The 16,766-nt window shown below is 33.3% G+C and overlaps 1 protein-coding gene across 4 annotated transcripts in view; it reads left to right on the top strand.

Annotated features, from left to right (window-relative positions):
* Positions 1-16,766, top strand: part of LOC114347815 (sialin-like) — a 104,419-nt gene that overhangs the window by 45,048 nt on the left and 42,605 nt on the right. For all 4 annotated transcript variants that reach the window (XM_028298563.2, XM_028298627.2, XM_028298511.2 and 1 more), the window contains exons 4-6: positions 2,297-2,393; positions 5,386-5,594; positions 7,953-8,232. In XM_028298563.2, the coding sequence (XP_028154364.2) occupies positions 2,297-2,393; positions 5,386-5,594; positions 7,953-8,232 (586 nt within the window). The remainder of the gene's footprint in view (positions 1-2,296; positions 2,394-5,385; positions 5,595-7,952; positions 8,233-16,766) is intronic.

Consider the following 16,766-nt stretch of genomic DNA (forward strand, 5'->3'; position numbering starts at 1 on the left):
CAACTCCAAACAAGGGATACCTTCTGCTTCAATGATGCCTGTAGTCACTCTAATGGTATGTAGAGGTCCATTACCATGCAATAAAATTAAATTTTCTCCTGTTGCGCCTCTCCAGAGCCTGACTACAGGTTATCAACATGCCTGTGAGCAGTTAAAGTTGATTGGATGAAAATTAAAGGAGTTTTTTTACGAATCACAATTCCTCTCCAGAACAATACACTTCCCCTTGTATATTTGTGAACAGATCTGACAGTTTTCGTTCTTGCTTGTCTTCCTCGACCTCTAAGTACACGATTTCGTGAGTCATCTGATTTTCCATTTGATTACATTAAATTCTGACTGTTTTTGAAAATAGCACATTTTGTCAATTCCCAATGTTCCAGTTTTGGTGGTGAAGACACCAATTTAGGCGATCAATCTTGTACTGCCTCGATAACTCGGGAACCCATAACTGTCAACTGCTGTATACTTCTTAATACGAACTCTTCTTCTTATCTTTTCAACTGAAACAGTTACACATTTAGCTTCCAAAAGCTGCCTTTGGAGCTGCAGGTGAGAAATGGTTGGGTGTCTTCCAGCTGATTGGACAATTAAACGACCGTGGAGAGCCGTTATTACTTTTGGTGACTTTCCCTGGCTTTATTTTTGAGCTTTCCTAGTTCCTGTTATCTAGCATATGTTTTTGACAGAACGCCCTGTATTACGCCTATTTCTGCAGCTATGTCCATCTGAAAACATTACTTTCTCCACAAGACCATTAATCTTTCCTAGTTGTAAGTTCTATAATCCCACACGAGGCATATTTTCGTTTTTGGACGCAAAAGTTAGTTTATTTATTTTCGTTCAACTTGCAACTCAAGCAAATAGTCTATACCGTACCGGGCTGTACTATCCGATTGTCTTGTATATTTGTTTATTTTCAATAAAAACCTTTAATGTTCGCAACAATTAGAAGTTTTTTCAAAATAAATAAATATTAAAATATTGAATGGGTTGCATATGTGAGTCCATATTAAATGTAGTAATGAAACACAGACTTACTCACAATCATTTAATTATATTTTGACGACCGGTTTCGATCTCTACATAATACAGATCATCTTCAGGTCGGCATTACAAGTAGTTAAATGCTACAATAAAGAAAACCAGAGTTAGAACATTATCTGGTTGCACAAGTGTTAACAGAAAGCCAAATTCGAAAAAATTTTTTTTGCAATAAAGGTTTTCAACTGTTGACATTTCAGAATATTGATACCTCCAAATGCACACCTATGAGTTAAAATGCTCATAAGCATATATGAGCAAATGGGTGCATGTAGTTTGTGAGTTTGTGTTGAAATTTAAATTATTAACAATTAAAACAAATTAAACCATTAAGCAAACTTAAATATGCATCCAAACTCAAAATAGCAATAACAATTAGATAGTACAATATTACTAGTTTGAACAATATTACTATCTATTTGTTATTGCTATTTTGAGTTTGGATGCATATTTAAGTTGCTTAATGGTTTAATTTGTTTTAATTGTTAATAATTTAAATTTCAACACAAACTCACAAACTACATGCACCCATTTGCTCATATATGCTTATGAGCATTTTAACTCATAGGTGTGCATTTGGAGGTATCAATATTCTGAAATGTCAACAGTTGAAAACCTTTATTGCAAAAAAATTTTTTTCGAATTTGGCTTTCTGTTAACACTTGTGCAACCAGATAATGTTCTAACTCTGGTTTTCTTTATTGTAGCATTTAACTACTTGTAATGCCGACCTGAAGATGATCTGTATAATGTAGAGATCGAAACCGGTCGTCAAAGTATAATTAAATGATTGTGAGTAAGTCTGTGTTTCATTACTACATTTAAATAAATATTACTTTGAAATACATGGTGATTCCATATAAGTTTGGGTGTGTGTATTTTATATATTATGTACATTTAACTATTAATTTTAAAGTTGCCAAACTTTACTAATCTAGTGTAAATATAGTCGATTCGCTAATCTGAGACACAATTGTCTACACTACAATCACAATAAAGATGCACTAGAAATAAAAAATTACGAGTAGCACTCCCAAATCATGATGTGGGAGTGCTCCTCGAACATTCAACGTGTCTCGAATTGTTTATTTCTATATAGTGCATTTTTATTGTGATTGTAGTGTAGACAGTTGTGTCTCAGATTAGCGAATCGACTATATCAACTAAATCCTGTACGAAGTTTTCCTATTTACATAAAATGACAAGTTATATAGTTTTTTGTTTGATTTATACTACCTACATTTATTTTCAGGCACTGGTTTATCCATCGCTCCAAATCTTAATAGCTTTTTGGGCTCCTCCTCAAGAAAAAGGAAAATTTGTAAGTGCTCTTATGGGCAACGTTTTAGGTAAACTATTTTATATCTTTATTGAATAACGTAATATATAATTGCATATTTTGAGACATAAGAAATGGACTTATACAAAAGTGGAAATGGAGCACAAAAAGGATGTCACAAAGGAGTATAATAAAGTCAACAGGTAATTCAATGGGGAATGAGGCAGAAAATTAGTAGTGCTTAAAAGATAAAGAATAACGGTTAGAAAGGTAATAAACCTCTGTACTACGAGCGTCACCTATTGGATTTTTAAGGACATATATGCAACGACCATAGTATATATCACATTGGGAACTTATGGTGTCAAATTAGAGAAGTCAGTCGCACATAGTGATAAATGTAAAGAGAAAAATATGGATTGTTTGGAAATGTTGGCTATGGATTATGAGGGGAAATGTTGGCTATGGATTATGAGGACACGTTCTTCTTATCGAATATTTGGTATTCCTATGAAAGCCATATGCATCCATTAACAAGCAGACAACACAGTTTCTTGGATACGAACGCCCTGACATAATCATCGGGCACCCCCTTCACAATAACCGTGTTACCATTTGGTGTACTGTAGGGTATAACCTTGTACCATATAGGGCCCGTGCTTCATTGGGCAAATGATGGAACGCCGTTTACTGTTAATCAGGAGTGCTACACAGAACAGTTTATCACAACAGTTTAACATAATCTTCAGGAATTTTTGTCGTACCAGAAACCTACCACTTAATCAACAATGGTTTCAGCAGGATGGGACAACCTGTTAACACGGCAGGAAGTCTCTTCGAATGCTGCGCAATCATTTTTGGAATCGCCTTATTTCGCGTGACAGTGATTTTCCATACCCATCGCACTCATCAGACCTAACGCCATCTGATGAGTACATGTGGGGAATGCTGAAGGAGGCTGCTTTTCGTCTCGATCCACCGTCCGACATTCCGGAATTGCGGACTAAAATTCAATTTTTTTTACTGTCATTCAACAGCCTTCGTTCACAAACATGATTGAGAACCTTTGTAAGAGCTACGAAAAATGCTTGAAATTGAACGGGGGACATCTTGCTTGAACATGTGTTTTATTGGAAAAGTCATCGTAAATAATGTGTTGATATAATATAATAAGACTATATATCATTTATACTAAATATGTAAATACATAATATTAAACATTTCAATATATTCATTTTATAGTAGGGATCCCAACATAGGTCGACCTGCACCCATTTGCTTTTCGGATGAAATATTTTTTTTGTTAAGTTTCATATATAGAATAGACTAATACGACTTGCTTGGGTTGCCTTTCAAAATCGTGCCATAGCTATCCTTAAGGTGGGGCCAGGTGGCCTTAGGATTTGAAATCAATATTTCAAGCACTTTTTTTTAAAGTATGGTAGAATTGTTTTATTTTTAAATTAAATAAGCATATTCACTACAATTCATAGATTATTCAAGAAAAAATTCAAGGACAAATGTTGAAATAAACCAACGGTGGCAATTTTTTAAAGACTCCTCAAAAAACAATGAATTTTGCGGTGGACATCACAATGGGATCATTGGATCATGGTAAAGAAAAAATTCAAAAAGATTTTATTAGCTTATGAAATTTTCAAGGTAAAGCTGTCAAGTTTTTTAACTTTATCGACTTTTGACTTTTTGACATCACTCAGAAGTCAAAACAACAAATTTTTTATTGCAAAAAATAGTGAAAATCAAGATATTTATTATTGTTAAATAAAAAATAAGCATAGAACAAAAAATATCTCGACAGCGTTACCTCAAGGAATGTCTAAACAAAATATATACAAAATTCCAGGTCGGTCGGCCAAGTAGTTTTGAGTTACAATATCTACAGCCTTTGAAAAAAGCAGTTTTGAGGAAAACGCGTGTAAAGCATTGTCAAATTTTATTTTCAATTACTTTTGTGTCTGTCAAATCGTAAAATGTTGCACACCGGAATATGTGTTTGAATCGCAGAGTAATTTACAAAAGAGAATGATAACATATTGACCGTTGTTCACTACGTTCAATCGCGCTGGCGCAAACTTGCTGCAAAACGAGTCGAAGGTAGGTAGGTAGGGAGATAGTGTTGAATATCCCTACTTTCGACTCGCTTTGCACTTGCAACAAGTTCGCGCCAGCGCGCTTGAACGTAGTGAACAACGGTCAACGGCTGTTCTCATTCTCTTTTGTAAATTACTCCGGGATTCAAAAACATATTCCGGTGTGCAACACTTTACGATTTGACAGACAAAAAAGAGATTGAAAATAAAAGTTGACAATACTTTAAACGCGTTTTCCTCAAAACTGCTTTTTTCAGAGGCTGTAGACATTGCAACTCAAAAAGTACTTGACCGTAACAACTGGAATTTTTTATATATTTTCTTCAGACAGTACCTGAGGTAACTCTGTCGCGATATTTTTTGTTTTATGTTTATTTTTTGTTTAACAATAATAAATATGTTGATTTTCACCCTTTTTGCAAAAAAATCGTTGTTTTGATTTCCGAGTGATATCAAAAAGTCAAAAGTCGATAAAACTAAAAATCTTGACATCGTTACGTTGAGAAACTCATAAGCTAATAAAATCTTTTTGAATTTTTTGTTTGCCATGATCCAATGATGAGTTCTGATGTCCACTGCAAAATTCATTGTTTTTTTGTGAGTCTTTAAAAATTTACCACTGTTGCCTTATTTTTCAATATTTTTGCTTGAATTTTCCGTAAATAATCTATGAATTATACTGAATAGGCTTATTTTATTTAAAAATAAAATAATTTCACCATACTTTGAAAAAGAAAATGTGCTTAAAATATTGATTTCAACCCCTGCATCGTATTTGTTTATGTATGAAATTTAATAAAAAAATGTTTCGTCTGAAAAGCAGATGGGTGCGGGTCGAATTATTTTCGGATCTTAGACTATTAGTAGGTACTATTTATTTTGTCGCATACGGCATTTTTAACTCTTTAGCCGTACTATTTTTCTAATAACTTTCTTTTGACCTACTTCCAGGAACCTGCGTAACTTGGCCAGTAGTGGGATTGGTCACAACATATTTGGGATGGCATTGGGGATTTTACGTAGTGAGTTTGGTAAATGTACTTTTCTGTATAGTGTTCTTCCTAGTGGTCACAGATACTCCTGAAACTCACAGATGGATCAGCCCGGAAGAGGTTGCTTATATAAAAGAGTCTCAACAAGGCACAGTAGTCAAAAAGAAAGTATGTATATTCGATTACTCTTTACTTTGTTTATATTATATTCTTGTGAGGTCATATACAGGGTGTTTGTATGAGTATGTCAAGTATGCCAAACTTTAAAGGTACGATTCCGACAGCGACTGCAGACGGCAGGCGGCAGTTAGAGTTGTCACCATAACGACTCGTCATTACTTTGCACTATTAATTTGTATATTTATTAGCAACTGCTGTTCGGCAGAACGTCAGTTGCTAATAAATATACAAATTAATAGTGCAAAGTAATGACGCGTCGTTATGGTGACAACTCTAACTGCCGTCTGCCGTCTGCAGTCGTTCTCGGATGAAAAAATAATGGCAGTATGCTTTATAAACATATGTCCACAAATGCTTCGTTTCCGAGACACTGGGTGATAAATGATGATTTATTTATTTATCTAAAACCTGTTGAGTTATGCAAATTAAACTTGCTGGGTTTTATTATGTAGCTATAACGAATTTTTTGACGTGTAATAATTATGAATTGTATATTCAGCATTGGCACACGTACGGATAATGGTCTCAATTTTTTTAAGAAAAAATATTACCTCACTGAGATATTTCAAATTAAAAATCATTTTTGAATTCCTTGTTCAATCTGTAACAAAAAATATATCTTTATTTTTTTCCTACGACCCTTCGTTTTAATGCAAAAACTAAAAGGTCTTAACCCTTACAAAGTATACCCCATTCCACGAATATACGACCCTCTTGGATTATCGCGACATCGAATATTTTACTATGCAAAATATGAGAAGAAAGAAAGTAAATTGCAAATTATATTGTTGTTTATTGGCGTAATTGTTAGAGCCAAATACTTTCGTACTTCTTATGTTGCACACTAAAATATTCGTTGTCGCGATAATCCAAAACAGTCGTATATTCGTGGAATACACCATATTCGACGAAGTTTCTATTATGAATGTATAGAAACTTATTTCCAATACTTTGTAAGTGTTAAAGTGTTTTAGTTTTTGCATCAAAACGGCGAGTCGTACGAAAAAAAGGAAAGAAAGCTTTTGTCACAAATTAAACAAGGAATTCAAAATAATTTTCGATAATAATGCGCAATAATTAAGTACATCTTAAAAATCAGCAAATTTCATTTGCATACCTCAACCGGTTTTAGAGCAATAAATAAATCGTAAATAAAGAAAAATTTTAACACACCGTATCTCGGAAAGGAAGCAGTTGCGGACATAATAGAGCCAACTGTCATTATTTTTCCATATAGAATTTTATCCCTTAAGGGAAAGGAGCAAAAAGTCGCCTGTCAAAATGTTCAATGTGTTTTAAATGTATTCATTTTTTCGAATCCTGAGAAAATTAATAAATATTTTTGAAAAATTTAAACGCAGAATGAAAGATTACATTATTACTAAGGGCCGAAAGTCCCTGAAAACTTCTATAATGTTTATTTGAATAAGTTACAGGGGTGAAAATAAAAGAGAAAATTTAGTGTCATTTTTAATTGCAAATATTTCATTCAAAAGAAACTTTTTGAAGATATTCTTCTTTAGCGGCGATTCGATTGAGGGTAAAATTGTACATAAATCTGCGCGCCTGCGCACACAGACAGCATGTAGTTAATTGCTAATCTTTCAAGATAGGTATGTATGTATCTGTAACCGTGTAAATAAGTCATTAAAAGAATGTATTAGTGTTTTTAGTAAATGTATTATTTATTATAATTCTTGTGTTTTGGATTTGTGTTTCTCTGTAGTAAAATAAAAAAATATTATGTAGGCATAACATTTTTACACTATTTGTCGCCGTGTTCTGTTACCATTTAATCCGAAACTTACACGTCAATTACAAGGACCTGGCTGGAGTAGTTGGTAGGGCGTTAGCTCCGAGATTGGAAGGACGCGGGTTCGAATCCTGGGCGATTCATATTTTTTTATTTTTGGTTGTTTTAATAAAAATTTTTTGAAAGTGGTAGATAAGAAAGTTAGTTTAATGTTTAAATAAAATACAAATAACCTGTTAAGTATATTTACTTCGTTTAAATTACCTATATAATAGAAGAATATCTTCTTACGTGCGTACAAAGTACACACACATTCTTTTTTTTTCTGAGGGACTTTCCTCTCTCGGTAATAACTTAATCTTTCATTCTGCGTTTAGAATTTGCAAAAATACTACTTACTAGTTTTTCAGGTTTCGAAAAATATGAATACATTTAAAACACATTGAAAATTTTGACAGGCGATATTTTAGGCATTTCCCCTTAAGGTTTGTCATACTTATTTACTTACGCGGAGTACTAAAGAGTTCAAACTCATAGTTTTAGACTGACTCAGGCTTACCCCCACCAGTACAATTTTTCTGATTTAATTTTAGGTGGTAGCTCCATATAAGGACATCTTTAAAAATTTTCCCTATTGGATGTTGATGATCTGCCATTTTGGCAACGAATGGGGTCTTTACTTGCAGCTGACTTTGATTCCGAAGTTCATATCAGACGTCATCGGTTTTGATCTTAGCCAAGCTGGTGGACTCTCAGCGCTACCTCCACTAATGCGAATGACATTTGGACTGGTGTTGGGGTATATCGCTGACGAGCTACTTAGGAGGGAGATCTTTAGTAAAAGAGTAGTTAGGAAATCCTATACGGTTGTATGTAAGTGTACCATCAATATTATTAACCCTTTTTTCCTATCCACTTTAAGTATTACTTATATCCATATCCTCATATTCAGCACCTACTTTTAAAAACAATAAAATTATTGTTTCATGCTGATCTTCGGCACTTAAAATTATTAAAAATGAAAAAGGTAAACCATATGGTTGGATGTATACCATCGATAAAACAACGCATTATTCAAATAAAAACTTTTGTCGTATATTGGTATATGAACTTATTAAAATTCTTTGAAAATTATCCAAAAGATAATGGAAAATCACAAAACGTTTTCGGTCAAGACTGATCATATTCAGTGTGAAACGTCCAGTGTACAGGTAGTTCAAACTACTTACGGTAGGTGTGAAAACCTGTTAGTTACATTGTTATTATATATTACAAATAATGAGACATTAAGGGCCAATTTCTCATATCGAGTTCAACTCCAGTTTAACCTGAACTTCTAGTAAACGTCAGTTTAAAGTCAAAATCGTCTTTCTCAATTCCCGTTCAACCGATGGCATTTTAAACTTGAACAATGCTTGAACGGTGGAATTCGGCCGTTCAAAGATTTCAGAACTCAGTTCAGATGATTTCATGGACTACGCATGCGTTGTATTAACACGAAACGCTGTCATAATATAAATATATCCTATTTTATTATATTAAGCCTAACGATAAACGATAACATTATTTGTGTTTTTATAATATTTATTTATAATTATTAAAATGACTATTTGACTATAAATACTTAAATTTAACTTTATTCAAAAACAGCATAAAAAAGGTAGTTCAAAATGGCGACAGTTTTTACCTTTTGCCATCTATTGGCATTTCTCGAAAGCCGTAGAACGAGCACTGACATGAACGCGCAATGAGAAATGCATTCCAAACAGAACCGGAGATCACCCGTGAACCCGGTTCAACTGAACCATAGATTAACGCAGGTATGAGAAATCGACCCTAAATCTATGTAGGTATTAAGATTTTGATAAAACATTTGAGTGTATTTCATCCCTGCTCGAATGAGCCACGTGGTGCTTCTCGTTGGTCGTTGACTCTCACCAAAGATCTGACCCTCCAGCCAGGGCCCTAACTATGATGTTAGGGACCCGGGGCAAAGTTGACCTGGGGGCCCCCTGCCGGAGGGTCTGGGGGTTTACCCCCCATCGGAAAGCGGGGTCCGGAAAATTGTTTGATATTTAACCCCTTGAACACGCATTTTAATGGATTCTATGACTGAAGTTTCTTGAACCTACATCTTGCTATTTTAGTTGACCAACACAAAAAAATTTTGAAATCACCTTATTTTTTATTCGATTTAAAAATTTAAAAAAAAAACAACAAAATGAACAGATACTAAATCAAAATGATAATATAATGAAACAATAAAAAGAAAATTTCTTGAAACTTATGAAGATATGAAGGTATATTTAGAGAAAATGCAGGAAGAGGTAAATCAGGTTGCTGAGGAGATACAGAACATTGAAAAGGTGGAAGAAAAATTCAAGAATGCGGTAAAATTCGATATGGAAAAGTAGAAGAAAAATTGACGGAGATAGGAAAATGTCAAAAAGGAGGAGACCGTCGGGAAGTAATTGTATACAGCTCTAATGAGAGCAGAATCCTATTTGACGAAGATATTAGAAAACGATATCCGGTACCTTCAGCAGTGACACTCTCGAAGGCGAATACCGTCACTGCTGTTAAATTTATTATGCTGTGGTGCTGGTAGGGCTGATTCCAATGTGCTCATGCCATCTTATCCTTACCTTTCTTTTCAATATGTGGTGCCATGTGGTTCCGTTCACGTATTAAGATGTGGTCTGGGGTAAATTGGTTAAGACAAAGTAGCTGGGACCGGGGGCCGCTATTCTGGTTGAATTTTAGTTTTTATTTCACCAAAATAACTAATTTCCCCAGTAACAATTTATATCTTTACGAAAAATATCGGGGTTCCCAACTTAGCCCGGGCCCCTTTTCCAATGGCATTTTAGGTGTTATTACGCCGAAATACCTAATTTCCTAAGTATTAATAATTCAAATTTTTATGTTAAGGCTTCAGAAGCCCCTTCTAAGGGTTCTGTTCTAATTGTATTTTAGTCTAAAATACTAATTTCTCCAGTGAAAAATTAAAACTTTAGTTCAGTTCTTGGATGCCCCTGTAAGATCTTTTTAAAATGGTGTCATTTGAACATATTTCGTTGGGATCGGCTTTTAAAATACACATTTTTATTTTCCTCGTTAAACTCTATGCACGGTCAAAAAGGGGCACCTGCGGGGCCCCCTTTGGCCGGGGAGCCCGGGGCGCTACCCCGGTTGCCCCAGTGGTAGTTACGGCCCAGCCTCCAGCTCTAATTTACATCTTATTGGATTTGCTGATATAACCATGCATTTTTTGGGGGGGAGGGTAAATTAACGTATTAAATTGTCTTATGGTTATATCAAATTGGTGCAGCATACGTTGTAAATCATCTACATTTTGACAGATTAATATTCTGCATAACAGATTATTTTAAGTTGTTTTTCTCCCATTTCGGATCCTTTTGAGTTCTGACTTTTTTATTATTTCATCCATGATCAGGTTAAAGAACCCAGGAAATCCCCCTGTCTGATCCCATTGCCAGCTTCAATTGGGTCAGTTAGTTCATCTTCTACTTTTACTTTTATTGTGTTGTTCTGGTAGATGTTACTTGCATGTGTTTTGGTTTTCAGAAGCTCTCCCAGTGTTCCCTTTTTATTTATACTAAATTGTTCGTTTCGTTTCTGATTCGTTCATAATGGTTTTATGCATGTTGTGTTTGTTTTGTACTATATTATAAAAAGGCTTTCTTCTCTTCTTCATAGTTTATATTCACTTCCTATCTAAACCAAGGTGTTTTCTTTTTTTAGTATATTATAATAGGGGAGGAAAGTATGCTAAATTTGCAGTTACTCGAGCGTTATGGGGACCTATTGGGTTGTCAATAGTAGGTCCTAAAACCAAAAAAAGTAAGTTAAGTTTTCCATAAAGTGGGGGACTTTCCATTTTTAAATTTAATTTTACTTTTCCAACAATTGTTTTTTCCGATTATATCGCCATCTATCCATAATTCGAAAAAAATGTCTCGAATAAAAGTTGCTTATTTTTTCGTAAAGAATCCAAATCTATAAAAATAATTGGGGTGGTTACTTTAAAATCCTCCTATTTAAGATTTTAAATTAACCATCCTAGCTCCGTGGGGGTCATGTTTGATGCCATCCGATAGATTTTTCAAAAATATTGAATATGTGTAGTTTGCAGTTTTTCGATATCAACACGACCCCCACCTCTCTACGTGGGGGTCGTTTTTGGTATGATTCGATAGATTTTTGAAAAATATTTAACACGTATTTTTAGTTTTTCGATCTGACGTTCATTTCGCGAATTTTTTTGTGTGACATTTTGTGACTCCTCCATTTCCTTACGCGTCGCTCAAATCGTCAGATTTTTTAAATATACATGTACACTCTCTTGACTGTACTTAACTTACCTTATCTTAATCTGACGGTTTCGCGTTTTTCTAAGGATAAATTTTTTTCGGATCCTCCTTAAGGAACTCCCCTTTATTAACCTTCGGAGTACGAAGACTGGGTCAAGCGTGACCCGAAATTCAGTTATTTCTTAATATTTTATGAAATAATTTTTTTACAAATCCGATTAATCGTAAGTTCTCCTTATTTGTTTCAATCTATTTTTTCGTTTATAATTCGTGAACATGCAAACTACAGTTTTTCCTCTACGTAACATCTATGATGCCGGGTCAGTCCTGACCCGGTTTTCGGATTTCGAAGAATATTTTCAATATGTTTGTAGGTACACGTAAATCGCAGCCGTGTCTGTTTACGGGTATACGTACAGTGGAACCCCGATAAGTCGGCCTCCGATAACCCGGAAGTCCGGCTAAGCCGAACCGATTTTCATCAGACAAAACAAACATTTTTTCACTTTGACCAAGTTTTTTACCAAGAAATAAACAACACTGTATACAACTGTACGTAATTTAGATGTATTGTGCATATTTTATGTATTTCATGTTTTTGCAATTATAATGGAGTTTATCTGTAAGTATACCGTGTTTTATTAATTTTTACCATATTCTCCGGCTAACTCGGATTTTCGATAACTCGGATCGGCCGCAGTCTCGATTAATCCGACTTATCGAGGTTCCACTGTATTCAAATATATGGCCGGAGCAAATTTACCTATGCCCGTTTTCTGTAAGGTATTAAAATCTGGCCGCGGGAGCGAACTAGTATATGCCCATGGGTAACCATCTTAAAAAATTTAAAGGCAATAATTTAGGATTTTCTTTGTTTTTTGTTAAATTAAAGATACTGTTTAATAATACTGACTATTTAAAACATCCTTATAAATAAAATGAGAATGGGTCACGCTTGACCCATCTTCGTAATCTAAGTAAGTCAAATAATCTCCGTACTCCGAAGGTTAAGAGCCAATATATGGTAGAGGTACATTTACAGGGTACAAGGTTTCTCCCCATGTGATAATCTGACGCGCTCGCTCACGTAACTGTAAAAATCCCTGCTGGGGCTCCCCTACCTTTAGTATTCGTTACTTTCCTCTCTCCAAGTGATTCTATTGTTGCGTTATAGACCAGGGCGCATCTGTAAAAATATTAGTACATTTGGACGTTGAGAGGTAACTCAAATTTTTTTGCAGAAATTGCTTGAAAATAACTTAAATAATAATATTTGAGTTATCCTCCCTCTCAAAAAGGTCCGGAACATTGTTTAAATAATCAAAATGTCAAAAAATGAAGGAAAAATTCGATTTTTTTCTTCGTTTTTTGCTTATAACTTTAAAAGCATTCATTTCTGAGAAAAGTTGTACTGAGATAGAAGTGGCGTAATTAAATTTCCTACAATATAGAATTAGTTAAAAATTAAAAAAATAGTCATCCTTGTTGCAAAATAGCAATAATTGCGAAAAAACCATACAAAAACAAGTATTTGCATTTTACGTTTTTCAACCATTTATGCTAAACTTTATATTTCACCCAGAAAAACTTTATGATACAGTAAAACAATACTGTAAATTTAATTAAGATCGGTTCAACAGATTTTGCAAAATAAATTTTGTAATCCAGCTTTCGCAAAAAATATTCATTTGTTCAATATGTTACAGGACTGAAAATAAAGCAGATAGCAAGTTGAATTTTTTTTGCTTATAGAAGTGTACTGTGCCTTTCATTTGCAATTTGCAAAACTAAAGTCGATTAACCACCACGGCGTCAGGAATTTTTTTAAATAAACATTAATTATTGGTACTACGCTTAGGTCAGCGGATAGTTTGCTCTGATTGGGCATTCCAATGACCTTTGATAATGATTGGTACATTTTAATTTTTAATACATTTCGATATAAATAAATAAATTTGTTTATTGCAAAATAAAAACACATACTCTATCCTTTAAAATAACACTTTTTTTAGCAAAAACTTACTTTGTTCATATATTTTAACTTAGAGAATATAAGTTTATTATTTTTTAACATATGCAGTTTTTAACATATTGTTTAAACAATATTTCACAAACAATAATAAAATTAGTTTGATTTTTGTGGAATTAAAATATTAAAATACAACAAAATATAGAGTAAGAAAATAATATATTAGATAAATATTCGATGAAATTTTGGTGGAAATCAACTTGTGTGAATCGAACACCGCTGTCCTGCGCGTAGCACCAAAAAGTATTGTTTATTTAAAAAATTCCTGACGCCGTGGTGGTTAATCGATTTTAGTTTTGCAAATTTCAAATAAAAGGCACAGTACACTTCTATAAGTAAAAAAAAAAATCAAATTGCTATCTGCTTTATTTTCAGTCCTGTAACATTTTGAACAAATGAATATTTTTTGCGAAAGCTGGATTACAAAATTTATTTTGCAAAATTTGTTGAACCGATCTTAATTAAATTTACAGTATTGTTTTACTGTATCGTAAAGTTTTTTTGGGTGAAATATAAAGGTCCGAAGTTTAGCATAAATGGTTGAAAAACGTAAAATGCAAATACTTGTTTTTGTATGGTTTTTTCGCAATTATTGCTATTTTGCAACAAGGATGACCATTTTTTAAATTCTTAACCAATTCTATATTGTAGGAAATTTAATTACGCAACTTTTACTTTAGTACAACTTTTCTCGAAAATGAATACTTTTAAAGTTATAATCAAAAAACGCAGAAAAATATCGAATTTTTCCTTCATTTTTTGACATTTTGATTATTTAAACAATGTTCCGGACCTTTTTGAGAGGGAGGATAACTCAAATATTATTATTTGAGTTATTTTCAAGCAATTTCTGCAAAAGAATTTGAGTCACCTCTCAACGTCCATCTCAAAACAGATGCGCCCTGGACTATTAATTATGTTACCTTTGAGTTTTTCCAGATTTACTTGATGTTATCGTTTTCTAATATTCCATTCTCAGCAATCTTCTCTGATATTCTTTTTCTGTATAAATATACCGTGGATTTCGTATTTAGTTCTTCGACTCTGATTTTTGTTTATGTTGGTGCCACTCTCTTACGTGAGTTATGGAAACCGCCCCTGTATATGTGCAAAGACCTATAGTGCGCTGATTTTGCATTATGGTTTATTGAACTATGGTATTAATTAGTTTGCATTTTTGTAATTGCAGGTTTTATTTTAAATAATTACGTTTTGTTCAATTTATACATTCATTCTGTTCATAGACTTCATAGTAGAAACATTGCTCTTTAAATTCATAATTGAACTTTTAATTACGTATTTTGTATTTTCCAAAATAAATATTCTTTTTTAAAAATAAGTGTTCCTGTCGGAAACTTATAGTGGCGCATAGTCAGTAGTATTTTCGGGAAAATCCATCGTGGAAAGTTCTTGGGTTTCAACCCTTTACGAAAATGAAGAACCGGTATCCCAGTTTAGCCAGTGAATTCCATTGAGGAAGACGAGGAAGAGTGTGCAGCACGGATATATGTGGTAAGTAATTTTTGTTTATGTCAGATTCCTCTCCTAATCAAATCAAATCCTTCAGCGACATTGATTCTGACGAAGAGTTAGGCTTAGTTGATATTTTTTGCAAATTACAATTGAAAGATAAAATGGCTACACCTAATTTAGATATTAAAACTTTTTCAATAATTCCAAGTTTTGATGCTAATATTAACAAACTTCACCGTTTAACGGAATCTATACTGAATCATTATTTTGATAGAAATAATTTAGCTAGTTTTCAAAATAATTTGGTATTTGCTACTAAATGGAATTCTTAATAAATTAGAAGGTAAAGCCGAGGAAATAGTACCCAGCAAACAGACCGACGTGTTAATTACGTGAATTTTGGGTACATTTGTCACCAATATACGTAAATTGCTTACGTGAATTTCACGTGAAAATTTGGTTGGAATGTCACATTGAAAATACGTATTTAAATTACGTGAATAACTCGTCTTCAATAGACATGTTATTTACGTTAAATAGCAATAAAATGTTTCGGGAAATTCACATTGCAAATACGTGTTGATTAACGTATCTTTTAGTGAATGTATATATTAGTATTCACGTGAAAGATACGTCATCGGTTCACGTAAATAATTCGACCTTAAGAAAATTAACTTATAAATCACGTAATTATTTATCCTCATATGATATAAATAAAACAAGCATATATTAACAATGTATTTATTTAGTAGAATTTAGAGACTTTAAAACGTTTGTCTTGTATAATTATTATACAAGATAATGAATCAAAAATGGTAGCGACCTAAAGACACATTAAAAAATTTGCCAACACAAAACACAATACAGGTCACTTTTTATAATTTACATTACTTTTACGTGAAATACATCTAATTTTTTGACGTCCATAAAATACAGTGAGTAAAATTCAAGCGATACGTGTTTAACCAACACCGTTGTAAAATTTTGTTTTCCAAAATATTTCTCAAAATTTAACCAAAGGAAGTTATTTCTGTTTCGTGATTATTACGTGAAATAAACGTACCTTTGCGATGTAACCGACATTCACACCTATTATAAAAACATGTACTATATTCGTCATGAGTTTATATTATTCTAATGTCAAACATGTATAAAGGAAGCACTAATATATAGGTGAATGATTTGGCACTGAAATACGTTTTTTTCCCGTCATAAATCACCGAGTTACGTATTCGTTGAAATTTGCCGTAAATTTAACGTAATCATCACGTAACTAGGCTCAAACCTGTTTGCTGGGTAGCCTGCCATAAGCAGCACTAAAACTTGGCCAGATATAAAGAATGCTTTATTCAGAATTTTGGTGATCATCGTGATGAAAATTGCTTGAATCAAGACTTAGTGAATATTATACAAAAACCTAATGAATCTCCGTATGTATGTCACGAAAGACTTTTAACTTTATTAAATGCTAGTTGTAATTATATTGATTTACATTATATTAATCGAACGTGAGTCGAAAAGAGCTTTCTTTACGAAGCAGGCCCTAAAGTCTTTTTAGCTGGACTCAGGGA

Source organism: Diabrotica virgifera, chromosome 1, assembly GCF_917563875.1.
Source record: "Diabrotica virgifera virgifera chromosome 1, PGI_DIABVI_V3a".
Taxonomy (NCBI): domain Eukaryota; kingdom Metazoa; phylum Arthropoda; class Insecta; order Coleoptera; family Chrysomelidae; genus Diabrotica; species Diabrotica virgifera.